The sequence below is a fragment of the Oncorhynchus masou genome, chromosome 28, assembly GCF_036934945.1.
Source record: "Oncorhynchus masou masou isolate Uvic2021 chromosome 28, UVic_Omas_1.1, whole genome shotgun sequence".
In the NCBI taxonomy this organism is placed as follows: domain Eukaryota; kingdom Metazoa; phylum Chordata; class Actinopteri; order Salmoniformes; family Salmonidae; genus Oncorhynchus; species Oncorhynchus masou.
The window spans coordinates 53068080-53091463 of record NC_088239.1 but is presented as its reverse complement, the minus strand read 5'-3'; the positions used below and the strand labels follow the sequence as shown (position 1 = coordinate 53091463).

General features: G+C 42.7%; 1 protein-coding gene across 1 annotated transcript in view; it reads left to right on the top strand.

The window, feature by feature from the left end:
- Positions 1 to 15252, top strand: part of unc13bb (unc-13 homolog Bb (C. elegans)) — a 108720-nt gene extending 93468 nt beyond the window's left edge. The window contains 13 exon segments of the mRNA XM_064942600.1: positions 1463 to 1589; positions 1683 to 1779; positions 1868 to 2011; positions 4346 to 4423; positions 4752 to 4829; positions 10266 to 10354; positions 10525 to 10671; positions 10846 to 11054; positions 11057 to 11208; positions 11376 to 11523; positions 12191 to 12283; positions 12389 to 12548; positions 12697 to 15252. Of these exon segments, the coding sequence (XP_064798672.1) occupies positions 1463 to 1589; positions 1683 to 1779; positions 1868 to 2011; positions 4346 to 4423; positions 4752 to 4829; positions 10266 to 10354; positions 10525 to 10671; positions 10846 to 11054; positions 11057 to 11208; positions 11376 to 11523; positions 12191 to 12283; positions 12389 to 12548; positions 12697 to 12982 (1808 nt within the window). The 3' untranslated portion in view covers positions 12983 to 15252.
- Positions 15253 to 23384: the final 8132 nt, after the last annotated feature.

Here is a 23384-nt window from a genome sequence, read left to right as displayed (position 1 = left end):
AGGTGAGGGCCCTCGGAGTGTGGTGTCAGGAAAATAACCTCACATTCAACGTCAACAAAACTAAGGAGATGATTGTGGACTTCAGGAAACAGCAGAGGGAACACCCCCCTATCCACATCGATGGAACAGTAGTGGAGAGAGTAGCAAGTTTTAAGTTCCTCAGCATACACATTACAGACAAACTGAATTGGTCCACTCACACAGACAGCATCGTGAAGAAGGCGCAGCAGCGCCTCTTCAACCTCAGGAGGCTGAAGAAATTCGGCTTGTCACCAAAAGCACTCACAAACTTCTACAGATGCACAATGGAGAGCATCCTGGCGGGCTGTATCACCGCCTGGTACGGCAACTGCTCCGCCCTCAACCGTAAGGCTCTCCAGAGGGTAGTGAGGTCTGCACAACGCATCACCGGGGGCAAACTACCTGCCCTCCAGGACACCTACACCACCCGATGTTACAGGAAGGCCATAAAGATCATCAAGGACATCAACCACCCGAGCCACTGCCTGTTCACCCCGCTTTCATCCAGAAGGCGAGGTCAGTACAGGTGCATCAAAGCTGGGACCGAGACTGAAAAACAGCTTCTATCTCAAGGCCATCAGACTGTTAAACAGCCACCACTAACATTGAGTGGCTGCTGCCAACACACTGACACTGACTCAACTCCAGCCACTTTAATAATGGGAATTGATGGGAAATGATGTAAATATATCACTAGCCACTTTAAACAATGCTACCTTATGTAATGTTACTTACCCTACATTATTCATCTCATATGCATACGTATATACTGTACTCTATATCATCGACTGCATCCTTATGTAATACATGTATCACTAGCCACTTTAACTATGCCACTTTGTTTACATACTCATCTCATATGTATATACTGTACTCGATACCATCTACTGTATCTTGCCTATGCTGCTCTGTACCATCACTCATTCATATATCCTTATGTACATATTCTTTATCCCCTTACACTGTGTATAAGACAGTAGTTTAGGAATTGTTAGTTAGATTACTTGTTGGTTATTACTGCATTGTCGGAACTAGAAGCACAAGCATTTCGCTACACTCGCATTAACATCTGCTTACCATGTGTATGTGACAAATAAAATTTGATTTGATTTTTTTTGAGCTGCCCATCACACACTCAGCCAGCAGTAAGCCCACTTCAAAGCCCAGTTGAGAGAGCGAGAGGAGAGCCCTCATGTCACCTGGCTGTGGCTGTACAGCCCGCTGGGGATGGCTGGCTGCTCTTCACTCCTCTACCTCCAAGCTTACTGAATCCTACCTGTTCTGTGCCCTAAATATCCATACTTCTCTTACAGTAGTATTATGACTCAGACACTCATACATAAGTGCATATTTATGCACACTTGTACACAATGACACGCACAAAAAGAAACACACCCTCAGAGAGACACACACTCACTCTCTGATGTGTTTGTCTCCACAGAGCATGAAAAGCACCGGCTGTGTAAGAGTGCCGACTACATGAACCTGCATTTCAAGGTCAAGTGGCTGTACAATGAGTATGTGAAGGACCTGCCAAACTTCAAAGGGGTTGTACCCGACTACCCATCGTGAGTTAACAGTGACTTGTTTTAACTTAAGAAATGTGTATAAAAATAGGTTCACTCTATTTTACCCCTTACGCCAATCTTTCCCATGTGCAGGTGGTTCTTACAGTTTGTGCTGCAGTGGCTGGATGAGAATGAAAGCGTTTCCATGGAGTTCATGCATGGAGCTCTGGAGAGAGACAAGAAAGATGGAGTTGAGTAATGGGAAAATAACCGATCTTTGTCAGCTCTTCACTATAAACGATATAGTTACAATTGTCTCCATCCCCTTCTCCCACCAGTTCCAGCAGACATCTGAGCATGCTCTCTTCTCTTGCTCGGTGGTGGATGTCTTCACCCAGCTCAACCAGAGCTTTGAGATCATCAAGAAACTGGACTGTCCTGACCCAAAGGTCATGGCCCACTACAGCCGACGATTTGCCAAGGTAACCTTACCCTCGTTGTCCTAGCTACCTGTCTGACCTGTTGACAAATGCCTGTTGGGATAGATTGTTCTCTCATATCTCCACCATCTGTGAGATTCATTTTAGGGAACCTCTCCCTGAGTCATGCTTGAGTTGTACTTTTTTTTTATATTGCGAATGTGCCCACTCTGAACTTGGCACACAGTGTGCGCTCTAGCCAAGAGCTTGTACATACAGCGCAGGTATGCCTACTGATCCAGTGTCTGGGCAAAGGATAGGATGAATATGATGATCTCTGACCAGAAAGCTACCATTCACCAGTTCTGCAAGAGTTATGTCAAAATATGTTTGTTACTCACCAAATGTTCCTGCATCTAACGTAGTTTACTGCCGTTACACCTGGTATGTATTGTACTTCCAAAATGGGTCTAAATTAAAATTTACAAGCAATCATATTTTTTTAATGTATTGTTTTTGACCTGAAGAGGCATCGCTAGGGTTGCAAGAAATGGTTTTCCAAATCCTTGTTGGAGGATTCAGCATGTCGTGGCTCATTCCCTCCTGATTCCGGGACCCTCCAACTGGGATTTGGGGGAAAACCAGCAAAATTATTGAAACCCTAGCGGTGCCTTTTCCGGTCAAAAACAATACATTTGCTTGTACATTCTCATATACACCTATTCTGGAAGTACGTACTGGGCATAACTGCAGTAAATGAGAATTGTTGCATATTTGGTGAGTAACAAACATATATATTGACATTATAACTCGCAGAACTGGTGAGTGGTCACTTGAATGGTAGCTTTCTGGGCAGAGAAGAGATCTAGTCATATTCGTCATTTATTTTCCCCAGATCCTGGTTAAGCAACCTACATGTTGAGAATATTATGGACAAAATAGTGAGATTATTTTTGTTTCTCAAACGGCAGCCAAGTATTGATCATGATGTTACCAGAATAAGACCCTCTATATTTATTGGAAAACAACATCAAGCTCATCACAGTGCACTTTCATCAACCTGTGAAGATTTTTTAATTTAAATTTTACCCCCTTTTTCTCCCCAATTTCCATCTTGTCTCATCGCTGCATCTCCCCAACGGGCTAGGGGGGGGGGGGGGGTTAAGGTGGAGTCATGCGTACTCCAAAACATGACCCGCCCAACCACGCTTCTTAACACCCGTCCACTTAACCCGGAAGCCAGCTGCACCAATGTGTCAGAGGAAACACCATTCAACTGACGACCGAAGTCAGCCTGCAGTCGCCCAGCCCACCACAAGGAGTCGCTAATACGCGATGAGCCAATTAAAGCCCCCTCCGCCAAACCATCCCCAAACCCAGACGACACTGGGACAATTGTGTGCCGCCCTATGGGACCCAGTCACAGCTGGTTATGACATAGCCTGGGATCAAACCTGGGTCTGTAGTGACACCTCAAGCACTGCGATGCAGTACCTTAGACTGCTGTGCCACTCGGGAGACCCAACCCTGTGAGGTTGATCAGAATTTATTTCATCTGTAGCCCAATAAATTGTATGCTTTCCCGAGTTGTAGTGTGAGGACCACACAACATATCATTGTGTGACTCCAAGTTTATCCCGCCATTTCTCAACAAATTTTATTCACACAAAAAGATCCCACCTTGTCTAGCGTATTTTGTTTTCTCAACATTTTCTGACAAATGAGCTTTTCCATCAGGCCTGTCGCAACATTTTTTTATCCGACATGTACTTTACTCGCATGAAATGGTTGGATGGAAACCTGGTTACTGGGAGAAAAAGTTTGGCATTTGCTCAAACCTTTTGAAATAGCCCCAAATCTCATTAAAGTGATTAATGATCATGATCACCCATTGCATTTTCTTCGGAAAGCAGCCAACTCTGCCCTTTCGAGAAATCCTTACCATTGCTTTTCTTATTTTAGAGTACAATACCCTTATTACAGATATTAGCCTTAGAAAATCCTATTTCTATAAAAGCATCCCGAGCATTGTCTGGGGGACTAACATTTGTGTAAAGGAATTGGATATGATATGTTCTTATTAAATAGAAATGTCTAATGAGACAATCATACTTTCTAGCTGGGCTTGGGCTGGCACAGTCTATAGAGAGACTGAGGTTTTTCATCACAGGGAATATATTCCTACTTTCAGTGGACTCTTTCCAGCAGTAGTGCAGAAAAGTTACCCGACAGTAACCTCGCATACCCTCACTCTAACTTTACCTAAAAAAAACACACTAGCCTCTAGGCAGTGTTAAAGGCCACTACCCATTAACAGAAAAGGATGACAGTCATTTAGTGGTTGGAATGAGAACATATTTCCAATGACACTGTAATGACCTGTTTTCCTCCCCACAGACTATTGCCAAAGTTCTTCTGCAGTACAGTGCCATTCTGACCAAGAGCTTCCCCTCCTACTCTGACAAAGAGAAGATTGTAAGTCTTCAGATTCTGCCTTACACAACATAGTGCATTCGGAAAGTATTCAGACCCCTCAACTTTTTCCGTATTTTGTTGCGTTAGACTTATTCTAAAATGTATTTAATATTGTTTTTTTTCTCCCTACATACAGTACCCCATAATGTCAAAGAAAAATCAGGTTTTTAGACATTATTGCACATTTTTGAGTAAGGCTGTAACATAACAAAATGTTGAAAAAGTCCAGGGGTCTGAATACTTTCCTAATGCACTGTATCCTTAGCGTTTTCAATGGGAGTTTCAACCTCTAAATGGTCTCTATCGCTCGCTCTCTTCCCCTTCGTAGCCCTGTGTACTGATGAACAATGTGCAGCAGTTGCGTATCCAGCTGGAGAAGATGTTTGAGTCCATGGGTGCCAAACAGGTAAGCAGCAACACTATGTACGGGGAAAAGATTATAACAAATAGCTATTTGTCACAGATGGGTAAGATGGAATCGGGGTGAACAACGTTCATACTCACTGTGCTCTGGACCACCAGAAACCTCCTGGAGAAGACTACATGCGCATTGTGTCTCTGGGCTCATGCAGCCGGTCGAGCAGCCATTGGTATTGGCAGGTTTTGATTTAAAGGAGTGAATAATGTGCTACTCTGGCATCACACCTAGAGAAATGAAGAACATCAACTATTTGCTCTATGTGAACACATGGTTAAAATTGCTTTTGTGTGTGACTGTTCTTCATAGACAAGATTATGAACATGTTTGTGTCTTTCTGTACCAGATTGCAAAAGCGGAAGCAATGGTAGGGAGATGGTTCACGTGACTTGGAGATGTGGATGTGTGCTACTGTAGCATCCTGCCATGTGGAATAAAGCATTAGATCAATAGCAGCTAGAAGCCAGTGCTTATTCTGTAGACTACTAGACTGTTACATTAACATATGCCCTTGGTGATTCTATTATGTCCCTAGATCAATTTCCTAGAGTGCATAAAGCTATGTGCGGTCTATAGGTTTTCATTACCGTCCCTTCAGTATGTTTAGCATCCCTACTTAAGAACACAATGTAGTATCTATATGTTAAGTATGTTTAGGGCATGGTTTATTCTGAATGATTGTTCCGTTCTTACTGCGTAGTAAGTCAGTTATGTGGTTTGGATGTTGAGTAAAGCAGTTTGTAGTTTGGCCTAGTAATCCCATCGTTTTGGTTTACGCACCCATGGCTGAATTGTAGCACTAGACTTTGACAAATTGACTTTAAATAGGTGTTTCCTTCGCTGCTTAAGATTGACGAGCAGGTGGATGATGAGGAAGAAGAGGACGAGAAGGTGGGTGTTTGTTCACTTTTTGTTGGAGGCTGTTTGATAGTTGTCAAAGTGTTGTAGATCCTGTTGCGTATTAAGTATTGTCTAACTCGCCTTCCCCCTGACTAGCAGGTGATAACTGAGGATGAGGAGAGAAAGACTCCGGTGGGTATTTATCATTAGATGACTGTAGGATAGAGTTCACCCTCTATAGAGCCTTTAGGAACCCCCATAGTAAAACCATAGACAAGTCAACTACTGGAGCTAGATTTCTCACATGATAGTTCCCTGTGGCCAATTAGATGAGTCTTTAGTCTTTTGTGGGTATGGAAGTGTAATGGTAAGAACATCTGCACCCAGATGATCAGTTTCAGATTATTGGGGCTGTGAAAGTATGAAATGCATGGAATAAGCTTGTATCCAGAATTGTTTGTTTATTCACTGCTGATGAATGGCATTTGGCTTGTGGTTGGGTTTTTCTAAGGTAAGACAATCAGTGTTCATCTAATGAATGTAGAGAGTGGAACTTTAATCTGAGCTGTGTTTTCAAAGAAGCACAACTCTGGGGTTGTGTGAAGCCGTGATGTTGTCGTCAAAGCTCTGCGTCGTGCTGTGAGGAGATGAACTTGAAAGGCGGACTGTTCTGGGCTCCTGTAGAGGAGGAGGGAGATGTGGGAGGGAAGGAGTGATTAGGAATGGCGTTATCTCAGATGAGGCTTAGTAGGAAGAGTTCACAGGAACTTCACAGTACATGCTGACTCACGCTCTCTTCTGCCTGTCAACACAAATTAGACACTTAAAAGACAAGACACACTGTACAAGTTCCATTGTCAACAAGCACCAATTTAAAAATAAAAATTCTGTTATGTTTATTTTGACAGTCAGAAATACTCAAATAAACTACAGTATCTTCAAAATTGTACAATATAATGGAATGGTCGTAAACCGTTGACTGATAATGAACATTCTGCTGTTACGACATGTCTTTTTATCTGTGTCCTGGAAAGCCTTCACACAGGTCTTCATTATAATCACTCTGACCTTCAAACTGTGATGCTGACTTCGTGCAGTTAGCAGGAATAAAAGAAACTTGGGCATTTTCCCCTTCTTTTCCCCCCACCCTAGGGCAACATGGGCAAAATGATAGAATGGCGGCAGGTGGGTGTAAGACGAGGACATTATGTATGTGAATGTATGGACTTTCTGTACATGGATATACATATATATAATATATTGTTTTTGAACCTCAAATAGAAAACTGACAACCCCTTTTCTGTACAGTGCATTTGGAAAGAATTCAGACCCCTTGACTTTTTCCACATTTTGTTACGCTACAACCTTATTCTAAAATTGATTTAAATTGTATTTTTTTCCCTCATCACTCTACACACTACCTTATAATGACAAAGCAAAAACAGTTTTGTTTTTACATTTTTGCAAATGTTAAATTTAAAAAACGGATCATATTTACATAAGTATTCAGACCCTTTTCTCAGTACTTTGTTGAAGCACTTTTGGAGTCTTGGGTATGACGCTACAAGCTTGGCACACCCTGTATTTGGTGGGTTTCTCTCAAGCTCTGTGAGGTTGGATGGGGAGCATCGCTGCACAGCTATTTTCAGGTCTCTCCAGAGATGTTTGATTGGGTCAAGTCCGGGCTCCGGCTGGGCCACTCAAGGACATTCAGAGACGTGTCCCGGCTGTGTGCTTAGGGTCGTTGTCATGTTGGAAGGTGAACATTTGCCCCAGTCTGAGGTCCTGAGTGCTCTGGAGCAGGTATGCATCAAGGATCTCTCTCTGTACTTTGCTCTGTTCAGCTTTCTCTCAATCCTGACTAGTTTCCCAGTCCCTGCTACTGAAAAACATTGCCACAGCATGATGCTGCCACCATCATGCTTCACCGTAAGGGATAGTGTAAGTTTTCCTCCAGACGTGACACTTGGCATTCAGGCCAAAGAGTTCAATCTTGGTTCCATCAGACCAGAGAATCTTGTTTCTCATGGTCTGAGTCTTTAGGTGCCTTTTGGCAAACTCCAAGCGGGCTGTCATGTGCCTTTTACTGAGGAGTGGTTTCCTTCTGGCCACTCTACCATACAGGCCTGATTGGTGGACTGCTGCAGAGATGGTTGTCCTTCTTGGAGATTCTCCCATATCCACAGAGGAAGTCTGGAGCTGTCAGTGACCATCGGGTTTTTAGTCACCTCCCTGAAGAAGGCCCTTCTCCCCCGATTGCTCAGTTTGGCTGGGCAGCGAGCTATAGGAATAGTCTTGGTGGTTTAAGAATGATGGATGCCACTGTTTTCTTGGATCTTTAATGCTTTGCACAAATTTCTAAAAACCTGTTTTTGCTTTGTCATTATGGGGTATTGAGTGTAGATTGCTGAGGAAATTGTTTATTTAAACCGTTTTAGAATAAGGTTGTAACATAACAAAATGTGTAAAAGGGGAAGGCGTCTGAATACTTTCCGAATGCACTGAATACAGAACATGATACTGTACTGTCTGATACTGCTGTCATTGTTGACATGGTCGGCTGGTTTAACTTGTAAACCGACTCGGTGTATCAATCATTTCTCTGAGGGTTTATCAACCGTTCTGCCTCTGGCTGGAGGTTCACAGTATGTTTTGTGTTCTGTCTCACTCCGACCCTTCAGGAAAGTGTGGAGGAGGAGGTGGTTGAGGAGGAGCAGGTTGAGGTTTGTTGGTGTCGTAGAGGTTGTGTCAGTGACACACTCACTGATATCGTCATGGTCACATATAGTCATTCCCACTCACTGCCCCTCTCTCCACTCACGTAGTGGTGGTCACACTCGCATTCGCCACGTCATTGTGCCTTCTCATGGTGGGAATGGACACCACCATCGTTACCCGGGTGACTTTGATCTTGTTGGGTTTTTCACTGGTCATCTGTTTGGTGCAACACTCTTCCCCTATATGACTATGGTACTGTTGTCCCTTATCTGTTGGCTAAATCCAAGTGCAGCTGTTTTGCGCTCCATTACACAGACATCTCCTTCCCACAACTTCATTTACTTTCAGACTACTACGCAGTTTAATGATTTAGTTCTTTTCCCTTTTTCTTTTCCCTTTTGTTTTCAATAGACTGACAAAGAGAAGGTGGGTTCATTACAAACAAGTGTTGCATACATAGTATGTAGTCCTACAGTATGTATGCAAAAGCTTACTGTACCTCTTTTAACAATTTTGTATTGGTTAAGTTTATCCCAAATCTTCTCCTGCTGTTAGTACTAGTTGTGTCTGTTGCTGGTCCGTACTTTATTGTAACAAAGACACATTTGACTTTTTTTTATTTATTTTTTATTGTACGTCTCTCAAAGATGGATGCACACCTAGAGGAAAAGGTGGGTTAGTTTGTGCCTTTATCCCTGGGTTGTATAGTTGAGCGGTAGCTCTGCTGCTCACAAAAATGTCACTGGTTCATTGGTCAACACATTTCCCAATTGGTACAATATTATTTTATAGCACCATCCGATATTTGCCATGTATTTCTAGTTTTTACCTCCATACTAGCTCTTGACAAAAGACAGCAATAAATACGGTCATCTCCTTTTTCCCTCCCATTCTCTGATAGCCTGAAAAGAAAGACGAGGAGAAGGTGAGTGTAGTAAGGATGTGACATCATCAGTGCCCATCTCCACTAACACTATCACTCTCACTAACTGTCACTTACTCAGCAGTATACACACGTACAGGAGGCTCACAATCTCTCCCTATAGCCCCTGTAAGCCTTCCTCGTATCCACTGGTGCAGAACTCCTTCAGTAGTCTCCCCTACAGCTGTCCTATACTCTTGTCTGCAATCTAGACATGTAGTCTAGTCCCTGGCAGTCCATGTATCAGCTGGCCTATTGAAGCATTAGCTTAATGGGCCACATCATGTTGTCATCTGTCTGGCTGTGGTTGCTTTAGGCCTCTGTGAGATGGTTTCTGTCAGACTGATGCTGTGGTTGTAGATACGGGACACATTGTGACCCCTGGTGGTCCTCCAATAGAATATACTTCTGAGTCGATGAATCTGCTGTCATATTAAACCGCCATTTTCTTTCATCTGCTTTCTTTGAAGGTGGTGATTATTACCGACAAAAAGGTGGGTTAGTCTACAGGAGTGTTGGCTCTAATAACAATGACTGTAACTAACTGGAAGAGAAGTAGCAGTGACATTGCAAGTATAGGGAATCTCGCTACTTCAGTCAAACATTTTTCACAGTTTCTCTGAAAACGATGTTTGAGTGACCATTGCCTTTTCTTGCCATGCTCGTTCATCTACTGGCAAAAAGCAGAATAACACGTCTTCTCCATTGCTGCTGGATTATTGTGTGCATTACTTTGGCTTGTAATTCGCATACTTTACCGTATGTGTATTATCTGGCATCAAAGGGAATTATGTTGCTGTTTTCCCCCATATCTATAGTTTATGAGAATCATGCTTAAATGTTTTACAAAAACAATTCTGAACTCAGTACTTCTGTACTTATTACACTGTCTCTGTGTGCTTCGCTGCGCCTGTCTATCTGTGTGTCTGCCTGTTTGTCTGCAGCTGGACACAGAAGCCAGTGACCTCCTGAATGAGCTTCAGGTCAAGCTGAACAATGTGCTGGATGAGCTGAGTACCACGTTTGGAAACAGGTACACGCATGCTCCCACACAGTCCCAGGATTCCAACGTGTACACTCTCCCCATACTATGTCACTCATAATGTTTCCACTGTGGACCCATGCACACAGCTTCAGTCTGTAGTATATGGAGTCCATTTTGGCTCTGAACCCTAATACCTGTGGCTCCTTTCTCTCCTGTAGTTTCCAGGTCTGTATTGATGACTGTATGAGACAGATGGCCTCTCTGCTGTACCAGATCAAGGGCCCAGTCAACGCCAACAGCCGCAACATGGTGGAGGCCGACTCGGACAATGTGCTACGGCCACTTATGGACTTCCTGGATTCAAAGTGAGTGGATCACTCCTGCTCTTCTATTGGCTGCTGATTTGTTGGTGTCCATTTTGGTGCGTTCCCTCAGAAGTCAGTTGTTTTTGTCAGTATGTTATGCCATGTTGCGTGATTGTGTATTTGTTGATTTGCTGTATGTGTTGTCTCATGAAACGTCTGTGTGTGTCTATGCAGGTTAACGCTGTTTGCCACAGCGTGTGAGAAGACTGTTCTAAAGCGGGTTCTGAAAGAGCTGTGGAGGATTGTGATGAGCAGCCTGGAGAAGACCATCGTCCTTCCCCAAGGAAACGACACCTTCGTAAGGCCTAACACCCCCCTAACATTTACCTTCAAACCTGGCCCTTTTCCTCACGAGACTCTACTCCAAACACACCGTCACCTAATGTTGTGTATTCCTCTCCTCAGGGGGCTCAGATCCTGTCTGCAGCCAAGGAACTGGGGCAGCTCTCCAAGCTTAAAGATCACATGGCAGGAGAGGCCAAAAGCCTGACACCTAAACAGTGTGCTGTCATGGATATAGCACTGGACACAATCAAAGTTTGTCTTTGAGTTTATAGGCAAACATACACCTGTGGTAAAGTTACTACTTCGATGATGAGGGGACTGTGTTGCTGATCCTTTAATTACAGGCCTCATTCATTGTATAGTAGGGAATCAAACCTTCTCCCTCTTCATCTCTCTCACTCACTCTCACTCTTCTGCAGCAATACTTCCATGCAGGAGGGAATGGTCTGAAGAAGGCGTTCCTGGAGAAGAGTCCTGAGTTGACCTCACTACGCCACGCTCTGTCCCTTTACACACAGACCACAGACACGCTCATCAAGACCTTTGTCACAACACAACACACACAAGGTGAGGCCATACACACACACACACACACACACACACAATAGCCTCAGTCTGCTTCCCATCCCATTGTATCTAACTAAATACATTAGTCATAAAATAAGACCTTTGCTTCTCCCCTGCTTTGCCACCAGGGGTCACCAGAGAGGCTCCAATGCTCCCTCTTGAGTACTGTTCTATTTAGTATTGGGCTTGAAGTTGATCTATCAGCTAAATACTGAGCCTCTGTTACATACCTAGAAACAAACTTTGACTGTTCTGTGTGTGCTGTGATTTGTCTAACTCTAAAATGACTCACTGCTGCCATTTGACACAGTTTGCTTATTTGTCTTCTTTCTTGGGATCTTTTCTGCTGCCTCCTCACCAGTGCACAATGGGAAGGGTATTAGGTTAACTCCCAACGAAAAAATACAACCCTCCAGGGGTAGGTGGTGCCATTAATGGATAGCATGTGCTAACAACACCGGTCTCCTTTACTCTGTACATAAACCCCCTCCCATCTGCCCCTGTGGGTGAGTTTGCCCCAAACACCAACGTTGACTGCTCCTCCTCCTGGTTGTATGACCCTACCCATACCCTCTCCTCCTCCTCCCTAAAGGATACTACTGGTATCTATAATCACACTGACCACCACTGGAAGATAATGTCTTGTGTTTCCATCTGTGTGCGCTAGGGTCAGGAGTGGACAAGCCGGTGGGGGAGATATCCATTCAGATCGACCTATTCACCCACCCTGGTACTGGGGAGCACAAAGTCACTGTCAAAGGTTTGTATATTTGTGGAGTTAAGGAAAACAATTACTCCAATAAACACTTTTCTCGCTGTCTCCCCATCCCAACAAACAAACTCATCTCCTTCCTCGTTGTACCAGTGGTGGGAGCCAATGATCTGAAGTGGCAGACGTCTGGGATGTTCCGGCCCTTTGTGGAGATCACCATGATTGGACCCCACCTCAGTGACAAGAAGCGCAAGTTCCAATCCAAGTCCAAGAACAACAGCTGGGCGCCCAAGTTCAACGAGACCTTCCACTTGTGAGTCCAGAGCCAAGCAATAGTACAGTAGCCTGTTGCCTAAAATTATCAATGTGTACTCCCTTGAAATAGCCATTGCTCATTGTAAAAATGTAAAAAATTAAAGGTGTAAAAAATGATCTCCCTCCCCTCTTCCATGTCTCCTCAGTATCCTAGGTAATGAGGATGGCTTTGAGTGCTACGAGCTGCAGATGTGTGTGAAGGACTACTGTTTTGGCCGTGCCGATCGGGTGGTGGGCATGGCTGTGATGCAGCTGCGGGATGTGGCAGAGAAGGGCAGTGTGGCGTGCTGGTGCCCCCTGGGTCAGCGGGTCACCATGGACGAGACCGGCCTCACCGCCATGCGCATCCTCTCCCAGCGCTCCAACGACGAGGTGGCCAAGGAGTTCGTCAAGCTCAAGTCTGAGTTACGCTCTGAGGAGGAGGGCAGATGAGGTCTCCCTGAAGAAGGGGTGTGAAGGGCCTCTAGTAAAGTGGGAAGTAATAGGAGCACATTGACTACTACTACTTTGGACTAATAATGTCCCCTGGCTGCTACTGGCTGTTTGATGGACACTGGTTCACCATCACACTGTCACTCACTGTGTTTTCTCAGACTCCACCTTTTGTGTCCCTCACTCACCATCTCCTACACATACGTAGTTAGTTTTTCTCTCACTCAATGGTTATTAGGCACAATCTCACACGATATTGTACTTATGTTGGTTCGCCAGTCTGGCACTATGGACATGCCATGGGCGCTATATGCCAATCAATTCCTGCCAGCCTGTATGTACTTCAGTACAGGGTCTCCCCCTCACCCCACAATCCCCCTCAGTGTTCATGTGCAATAACCCCCAACTGTGGCCATATGTTTGATGCCTTACACTTTAGAAGCTGTGAATGTGTGAAGTTCAGACACAAAACTGTAACTGTAGTAGAAAGCTGTTTATCTTCCTCAATCTCTCTTTAGTGTTCTTCGGGATCCATGTTCATCTCATTGACGCTACTATTAGGGTCCAAATGCAGGATGTCATTGTTGGTGTTTTGTTTGAAGTAGATTCACCTGGTTTCTATCGTTTGGACTTCTACCGCATGTCAAGTATGCTACTCCTAAATATAGTGTACAAATCCACCGTTTTTCCCTGTAGAGAAGTGGTGGGGGGGTTTTTGTATTAAAATTAGTGCCGTGTGGTGGTTCTGAAGTGAGTTTTATGTTTGTCTCCCCCCTATTTTTTGACATGAGGTACTGTAACGGCAACAGCACTCAATGTAAAGGGTTTGTAAGTTGTGTGCCTTGTCAAGTATTGGGCTTCTATTCATAACCCATTAGTCCCATACAGTGTTAACAATGCACTTTGAATAAGAATTACTGTAATACTTTTTAGTCTAAATTGTCAAATGTTCTTAACACAAGGGCTGCCTTCTATCCAGAGAAACTTCATTTTAAGGATAGAGTGGTGAGCACTTTTTAATATGGACTATTGCTTCTTACATCAAAAACAGCAATGGTGTATGTAGGGCCCTGTCTTGAACTTAGTAATCACGGCTAAATAACCAACCCTCAATGGCAGCCATTTTGTTTATAGTTTTTATGTATTTATTCCATATGTATACTCTGGTCTACTTTGCAAACAGAGGGCTGCTAGATGGAGTTTGAGTATAGTTTCAAAGTGGTTTTGAATAGCTTTTTACTGCAGTTTTCTAGCAGGACCCTACAGATACTAACTGGACCTAGAGGGTATTTTGGGACCAGAGGAGTTTAAATGATTTTGATCTCAGATGAGGGAAAGGCTAGCCTCGTATGGTTCGTAACGAGGCTCGGAAAAGGCAGTCCAAGCTCTGTTTGCAAATATTTTTCAGCTATGTTTCCTTGTATCTCTGAGTGGCCTTACATTGGTGATAATATATTTCTATATACATGTTTTTACCCCCCATTTTCTGTATTTATTTTGTCTCACAACGATAGAGGGTTGGTCAATTTGACCTAAATCAACCGTATCAGACTGATATTGTCAATGTGATTTTCCTTATTGCTGTTACTTTATTTTGGTTTTTAATTGTATTGGAGGATTTATATTTGTTTAGATGTATTCATTTTCTTAGATATAGTATTTATATTTTTGTTATTTTCCATTTTGATCCCTCTTAAATGTTGGAGTGATGTTCAGTACGGTATCATGAGTTTATTGGATCTACAGTATACAGTAAGGGGTAATGCATGCCTGTCATATCCCTGATAGAAACGAGGAGAATTTTTTTGCTATTTGTCAAGTAACACTGCCGTTGTCCATACAATAATAGTCAGTTTGATGTTCACACAAAGAAAACTGCAACATCACACACTGTTAAAGCTATATATGGGCTTTATATGCAGTATCTACAGTACCAATGTGAATACATCTTTTTGGCTGTTGATTTAGGGGAAAATGTCTAATTCTAAGGAGGGCATTGCCACTAACATACATGTTCCTTGTGCCAAGCTGTGCAAGTGTTCACTTTCTATTGTTTAATTTACATTTTTTTTAATACATTTTTTTAAATCTTGTGAAGCATTGCACTATAATTAAATCACTACAATAGTTAGCACGTGTTGTATGTCCGAGTAACTGGACTTTTGTGAAGTTTCATTTGTATTTTGCAACTGGAAAAATCATGGTATTGATCAATAAAATGTGTACATTACAATTTATTAATTTTGTATAAAGTATTTAAGAAATAGCTATTGATGTGTCTGTCTAATTTATTATGGGTTCACAGCGAACTTGCATAGATTGGTTACTTTTGTTTTGAATTTGGCACACAGAAACTACAGGCCAACTACCGATTGGTCTATAGGTGGCACTGTTATAAGCAGTCTCACTTAAACCCTCATATCCGGCGGCCCGTTTGACCTAAACACTTGAAACCTTGTTTGTAGGTGTCTTTCCTCATCCTGAACATATTCTCCTCAAGGATCCACAATGTCCGTCAGGATAGATTTTCCTCCATCTTGGACATTATTTTATTTATTTTTTACTTTTGAAAAACGTATTCTCATGAACCATACACTCTAAAAAAAATAAAAAACACCAAATGCAGTATGTAGGCCCATGGCACATCTCTTAGATGTTCTCAAATTAAGTTAAGGGATTGGTTAAGAGATGACATGATAAATCAGGAAATCTGATTTTTACTTTAACATTTAAATCCACTAGAAAATAGCACATCAACTCAACTTTTTAGGGTCATCACAGACATTACCATGATGAACCGTGTTAAGTTTGGCATTTATCTTCAAAAACAAGGAACCTTTATAATCAAATTTGACTATGTAAAACTAATGCTTTTAAATCATCATAAAAATCTGACTAAATTTGGAATGTGGGACCATGGTACTTCTCCAAACTTTTCTCAAACTAAGGGATTGGTCAAAAGATGGCTGAGTTATTGACAAATCTGATTTGTCCATTTAAACCACTAAATCCACTTCCATAGTGACCTATCAACTTGAAATGTGTCATCGCTATCATGGACGTCCCTAAGATGAACCACGCTGAATTTCTTGTTGATTTCTCTAAAAACATGGAAACTATTAACTCATTATTTTCATATTTAACGCAAATGCTCAAAATCATCTCATGAACCATATGCCAGATTCACTCCAGATTTTGTGTCTATAGACTCATTACATCAGTCGCTTAATGGTTTTGAGGTTTTTTGCTGCATTCAAATACTGTATGGATGGACAGTACCTATCGATGCACGTTAGCACTTATGCTGATGCAAAAAAAGACTTAATCTTCTCATGAACCATAAATCATATTGACTCAGGATTTTGATATGAAGACTCAATGAATTAGCCTCTAATGAATTTAAGAATAATCAGCCACACTTGTGACGACCCTCCCACTCTGTCTGCCGTATTCTGTCTTTGTTCTTGTTTCCTTATTAGGATGCCGGTGGGCGGAGTTGGGGAGGGTCGTCAGCTACATGGGAAACACCTGGGCCAGGTGTGTCGCAGGATAAATAGACCTCTTCCACATTCATGGAGGAGACTCTCCATGCAGACACCTTTGTAGATTGTGTTGTGGTTCTTGGTGGCCTTTTGTTTGTTTGCATTGGCACCTTTCAACACCCTGCATTATCACATTCATGCATGATAAAACACTCACTTACACTACTGATTACTGATTACACGCACCATTGTATATTTTCCTTAGTTGCTTTAGTTAATAAATATATATTTTGTTACTCCTTGTCTCCCTTTGTTACGGGCTTTGAGCCGGTTCGTAACACACTACACTACTAGATGGCACCATATCAAACCAGGGCTATAAGAACTGAGCCGATGGACAAATTTGGTATGGAACACCTTCCTAATATTGAGTTGCACCCCCTTTTGCCCTTAGAACAGCCTCAATTCGTTGTGGCATGGACTCTACAAGGTGTCGAAAGCTTTCCACAGGGATGCTGGCCCATGTTGACTCCAATGCTCCAACTTGTCACATTGGCTGGATGTCCTTTGTGTGGTGGATCATTCTTGATGCACATGGGAAAATATTGTGTGAATAACCCAGCAGTGGTGACACACTCAAACCTGTGCGCCTGGCACCTACTACCATATCCTGTTCAAAGGCACTTAAATATGTGGTCTTGCTCATTCACCCTCTGAATGTCAATTGTTTTATGGATTAAAAATCCTTTAACCTGTCCCCCCCCCCCCTTTATCTACACTGATTTTGAAGTGGATTTAACAAGTGAATTCAATAAGGGATCATAGACTGACCAGGTGAATCCAGGTGAAAGCTATGTCATGGAAAGAGCATTAGTTAGTTCCTGAAGTTCTTGAAGTATTCAGACCCTTTGACTTTTTCCACATTTTGTTAGGTTACAGCCTTCTGAAATTGACTCAATTGGTTTTTCCTCATCAATCTACACCCCATAATGACAAAGGCAAAAATGTTTTTTTCTAAATGTTTGCTCATTTATAAAAAATGAAATATCACATTTACATAGGTATTCAGAACCTTTACTCAGTACTTTGAAGCGCATCTGGCAGCGATTACAGCCTCGTATTCTTTGGAATGACGCTACAAGCTTGGCAACCCTGTATTTGGAGAGTTTCTCACATTCTTCTTTGCAGATCCTCAAGCTCTGTCAGGTTGGATCAGGAGCATTGCTGCACAGCTGTTTTTTAGGTCTCTCCAGGGTTCAAGTCCGGCCTCTGAGTGGGCCACTCAAGGACATTCAGAGGCTTGTCCCGAAGCCCCTCCTGCGTTGTCTTGGCAGTGTGCATAGCTATTTTTAGTCCCACCTTTCAGCTCTCTTCAATGCCATCCATCTACCGTTTAAGTCAGAAGTTTGCATACACCTTAGCCAAATACATTTAAACTTAGTTTTTCACAATTCTTCACATTCAATACTAGTAAAAATTCCCTGTTTTATGTCAGTTAGGATCACCACTTTATTTTAATAATGTGAAATGTCAGAATAATAGTAGAGTGATTTACTTCAGCTTTAATTTCTTTTATCACATTCCCAGTGGGTCAGAAGTTTACATAAACTCAATTAGTATTTGGTAGCATTGCCTTTAAATTGTTGAACTTGGGTCAAATGTTCAGGTTGCCTTCCACAAGCTTCCCACAGTAAGTTGGGTGAATTTTGGCCCGTTCCTCTTGACAGAGCTGGTGTAACTGAGTCAGGTTTGTTGGCCTCCTTGCTCGCACATGCTTTTTCAGTTCTGCCCACAAATGTTCTATAGGATTGAGTTCAGGGCTTTGTGATGGCCACTCCAATACCTTGACTTTGTTGTCCTTAAGCCATTTTGCCACAACTTTGGAAGTATGCTTGGGGTCATTGTCCATTTGGAAGACCCATTTGCGACCAAGCTTTAACTTCCTGACTGATGTCTTGAGATGTTGCTTCAATATATCCATATTTTCCCCTCATGATGCCATCGATTTTGTGAAGTGCACCAGTCTCTCCTGCAGCAAAGCACCCCCACAACATGATGCTGCCACCCCCGTACTTCATGGTTGGGATGGTGTTTTTCGGCTCCCCCTTTTTCCTCCAAACCTAACAATGGTCATTATGGTCAAAAGTTCCATTTATGTTTCATCAGACCAGAGGACATTTCTCCAAAAAAGTGCGATCTTTGTCCCCATGTGCAGTTGCAAACCGTAGTCTGTCTTTTTATAGCGGTTTTGGAGCAGTGGCTTCTTCCTTGCTGAGCAGCCTTTCAGGTTATGTCGATATAGGACTTGTTTTACTGTGGATATAGATAGTTTTGTACTTGTTTCCTACAGCATCTTCACAAGGTCCTTTGCTGTTGTTCTGGGATTGATTTACACTTTTTGCACCAAAGTACGTTCATCTCTAGGAGACAGAACGGTCTCCTTCCTGAGCGGTATGACGGCTGCGTGGTCCCATAGTGTTTATACCTTCAGGCATTTGGAAATTGCTCCCAAGGATGAACCAGACATATGGAGGTCTACAATTTTTTTTCTGAGATCTTGGCTGATTTCTTTTGATTTTCCCATGATGTGAAGCGAAGAGGCATTGAGTTTGAAGGTAGGCCTTGAAATACATCCACAGGTACACCTCCAATTGACTCAAATGATGTCAATTAGCCCATCAGAAGTTTCTGAAACCATTACATTTTCTGGAATTTTCCAAGCTGTTTAGAGGCACAGTCAACTTTGTGTATGTAAACAGTGAATTCTGAAATAATCTGCAAACAATTGTTGGAAATATGACTTGTGTCAGGCACAAAGCAGATGTCCTATAACCAACTTGCCAAAACTATAGTTTGTTAACAAGACATTTGTGGAGTTTTAATGACTCCAACCTGAGTGCATGTAAACTTACGACTTCAACTGTATCTCTGAAAACCATCCTGTTATGATTTCTGTGCTGTGATGTTTCACAAAAGTTCTGAACCTTTCTATTCTCATAGGTTCTAGTTTCTACAGATTGTAAATTAAAGACTTTTTAAAAATTCTGGAAGTTATTGATTGAATTACTTTTAAAATCACCCAACAGTGCTATTGCAGAGTTAGCTCCAGGGGAATGTTGCAATTCGTCAGCCATTCCTGAACCTGTGACCAAAAACAAGCAACATATGGACCGTACCAAAACAAATTATCTAATGAGTCTTTTCGCAGATAAATCCGCAGAGCTGGCATGGTTGTGTCGCCCATACATATAACATTCTATATGTTGCAGTTATTTTGTATAATTTAAAGTGAAAAACTCTACTGCAAGTGTTGGATCCGGCGTTGTTTCGTGTGCCATGGAATCGGTACATTGCAAAATACTTGGATAGAGAGATTCAATCTGTTTTGCACAGCTGTCTATTTTGCGGTCCTTTAATAAACTAGTATGACTTTTTTTCTACCAATTTTCTTTAACCATTTTGGTCTTTAATGCAGGGCCGACAGACAAATTCCCTTACTTCTTCCACTTGCCTCTACCAATTTTGTGGTAATGCTGCAATTAGTTGGTTGTAATTTTGAGTAGAGCAGAAAATTCCATATAGTTTTGTTGGCTGCGTGTGTCAACTTTTACCCCCTTTTTCACCCCAGTTTTGTGATATCCAATTGGAAGTTTGTCTTGTCCCATCGCTGCAACTCCCATACAGACTCGGGAGAGGCAAGGGTCATGAGCCATGCCTCCTCCGAAACACGACCCTGCCAAGCCGCACTGCTTCTTGACACACTGCTCACTGAACTTGGAAGCCAGCCGCACCAATGTGTCGGAGGAAACACCGTCCAACTAGCGACCAAAGTCAGCTTGCAGGTGCCCGCCACAAGCAGTCACTAAAACGCGATGGGACAAGGAAATCCTACCCGGCCAAACCCTCCCCTAACCCGGATGACGCTGAGCCAATTGTGCACCGCCTCATGGGTCTCCCGGTCACAGCATTCTGTGACACAGCCTGGGATTGAACCTTGGACTGCTGCGACACTCGGGAGAACCAGATTATACCATTTTTGTTTAATATATATATATAAATATATATATATATATATATATATATATATATATATATATATATATATATATATATACTGCTCAAAAAAATAAAGGGAACACTAAAATAACACATCCTAGATCTGAATGAATGAAATATTCTTATGAAATACTTTTTTTCTTTACATAGTTGAATGTGCTGACAACATAATCACACAAAAATTATCAATGGAAATCAAATTTATCAACCCATGGAGGTCTGGATTTGGAGTCACACTCAAAATTAAAGTGGAAAACCACACTACAGGCTGATCCAACTTTGATGTAATGTCCTTAAAACAAGTCAAAATGAGGCTCAGTAGTGTGTGTGGCCTCCACGTGCCTGTATGCCCTCCCTACCACGCCTGGGCATGCTCCTGATGAGGTGGCGGTTGGTCTCCTAAGGGATCTCCTCCCAGACCGGGACTAAAGCATCCACCAACTCCTGGACAGTCTGTGGTGCAACGTAGCGTTGGTGGTTGGAGCGAGACATGATGTCCCAGATGTGCTCAATTGGATTCAGGTCTGGGGAACGGGGGGGCCTGTCCATAGCATCAATGCCTTCCTCTTGCAGGAACTGCTGACACACTCCAGCCACATGAGGTCTAGCATTGTCTTGCATTAGGAGGAACCCAGGGCCAACCGCACCAACATATGGTCTCACAAGGGGTCTGAGGATCTCATCTCGGTACCTAATGGCAGTCAGGCTACCTCTGGCGAGCACATGGAGTGCTGTGCGGCCCCCCAAAGAAATGCCACCCCACACCATGACTGACCCATCGCCAAACCGGTCATGGTTTGGTGTCTCCAGACTGTCACGTCTGTCACGTGCTCAGTGTGAACCTGCTTTCATCTGTGAAGAGCACAGGGCGCCAGTGGCGAATTTGCCAATCTTGGTGTTCTCTGGCAAATGCCAAAGGTCCTGCACGGTGTTGAGCTGTAAGCACAACCCCCACCTGTGCATGTCGGGCCCTCATACCACCCTCATGGAGTCTGTTTCTGACCGTTTGAGCAGACACATGCACATTTGTGGCCTGCTGGAGGTCATTTTGCAGGGCTCTGGCAGTGCTCCTCCTGCTCCTCCTTGCACAAAGGCGGAGGTAGCGGTCCTGCTGCTGGGTTGTTGCCCTCCTACGGCCTCCTCCACGTCTCCTGATGTACTGGCCTGTCTCCTGGTAGCGCCTCCATGCTCTGGACACTACGCTGACAGACACAGAAAACCTTCTTGCCACAGCTCGCATTGATGTGCCATCCTGAGCCACTTGTGTGGGTTGTAGACTCCGTCTAGTGCTACCACAAGAGTGAAAGCACCGCCAGCATTCAAAAGTGACCTAAACATCAGCCAGGAAGCATAGGAACTGAGAAGTGGTCTGTGGTTATCACCTGCAGAACCACTCCTTTATTGGGTGGGGTCTTGCTAATTGCCTATAATTTCCACCTGTTGTCTATTCCATTTGCACAACAGCATGTGAAATGTATTGTCAGTCAGTGTTGCTTCCTAAGTGGACAGTTTGATTTCACAGAAGTGTGATTGACTTGGAGTTACATTGTGTTGTTTAATAATAAGTGTTCCCTTTATTTTTTTGAGCAGTGTATAATTTTTCTCAATCATTTAGGTTGAAGCATAATATTGTATTTTCTGGTGGACTAAACTGAAAATCAACCAACTTTCTATGGCATTTTCACTAAAGTCCTCAAGCTAGAGAACCAGTTTGAATTTAAGTATATTTTGTATGACTGAGGACTTTAGTGAGAGGTCTAATGCTTTAATATTTAATAATTTCTGCCTTCTGATTTCATATTCATTATATAAATAGTCCTGTTTAATTTTGTCTTGCCTGCTGTTTCAAATGAAATGGAATAATTTTTGCTCATATAATTTAAAGAGCAAGTCGCTAGGTGTAGGCAAGGCCATAAGCAAGTAGGTAAACTGGGATATGACTAAAGAATTAATCAGGGGGATTTTTACACAAGTATACAAGTAGTTTCCTTTCCATGGTAGCAAGATCTTATCTATTTTTGCTAGCTTTCTTTTCAAATGAATTGTAGTGAGATAATTTCTTTCTTTTAGAATATGAATACTGAGTAAGTCAACTTCACTCTCAGACCATTTTATTGGCAAACTGCACAGTAATGTAAAAATTGTCTTTTTTTATCCAATAAGTAATATAGTTCACTTATCATAATTTGGTTGTAATCCAGAGAGGTTAGAAACATGACCTAGATCCTCTGAGGCTGTGGAGGGATCCAAGTTGTGGATTTAAAAGTAAACATGAAAGGAAATCTTAACGCTACAGCAATGAAATTATAGACTATTCTGTGCTTCCAACGTTGTGGCAACAGTTTGGGGGAAGGCCATTCCTGTTTCATGCCCCCGTGCACAAAGCGAGGTCCCTATAGAAGTGGTTTGAGATCCATGTGGAAGAACTTGACTGGCCTGCACAGAGCCCTGACCTCAAGCCCATCAAACACCATTGGGATGAAATGGAATGGCGAATGCGAGCCAGGCCTAATCGCCCAACATCAGTGCCCGACCTCACTTATGCCCGTGGCTGAATGGAAGTAAGTCCCTGCAGCAATGTTCCAACATCTAGTGGAAAGCCTTACCTGAAGAACAAAGGGGGGACCAACTCCATATTAATGCCCGTGATTTTGTAATGAGATGTTTGACGAGCAGGTGTCCACATACTTTTGGTCAGGTCGTGTATGTTCTACAGCGTCTTGGTAATACCTTGATTTATAAAAGACACATGCCCTGTAAAGACCACTGTGCCATTGAAGAAGGGTCATGAATATGTCCATTCCCACAAGGTAAGACTTACCCACAGTTATAATGACATGATGTGTCTCTTCAACGGTCCTTGG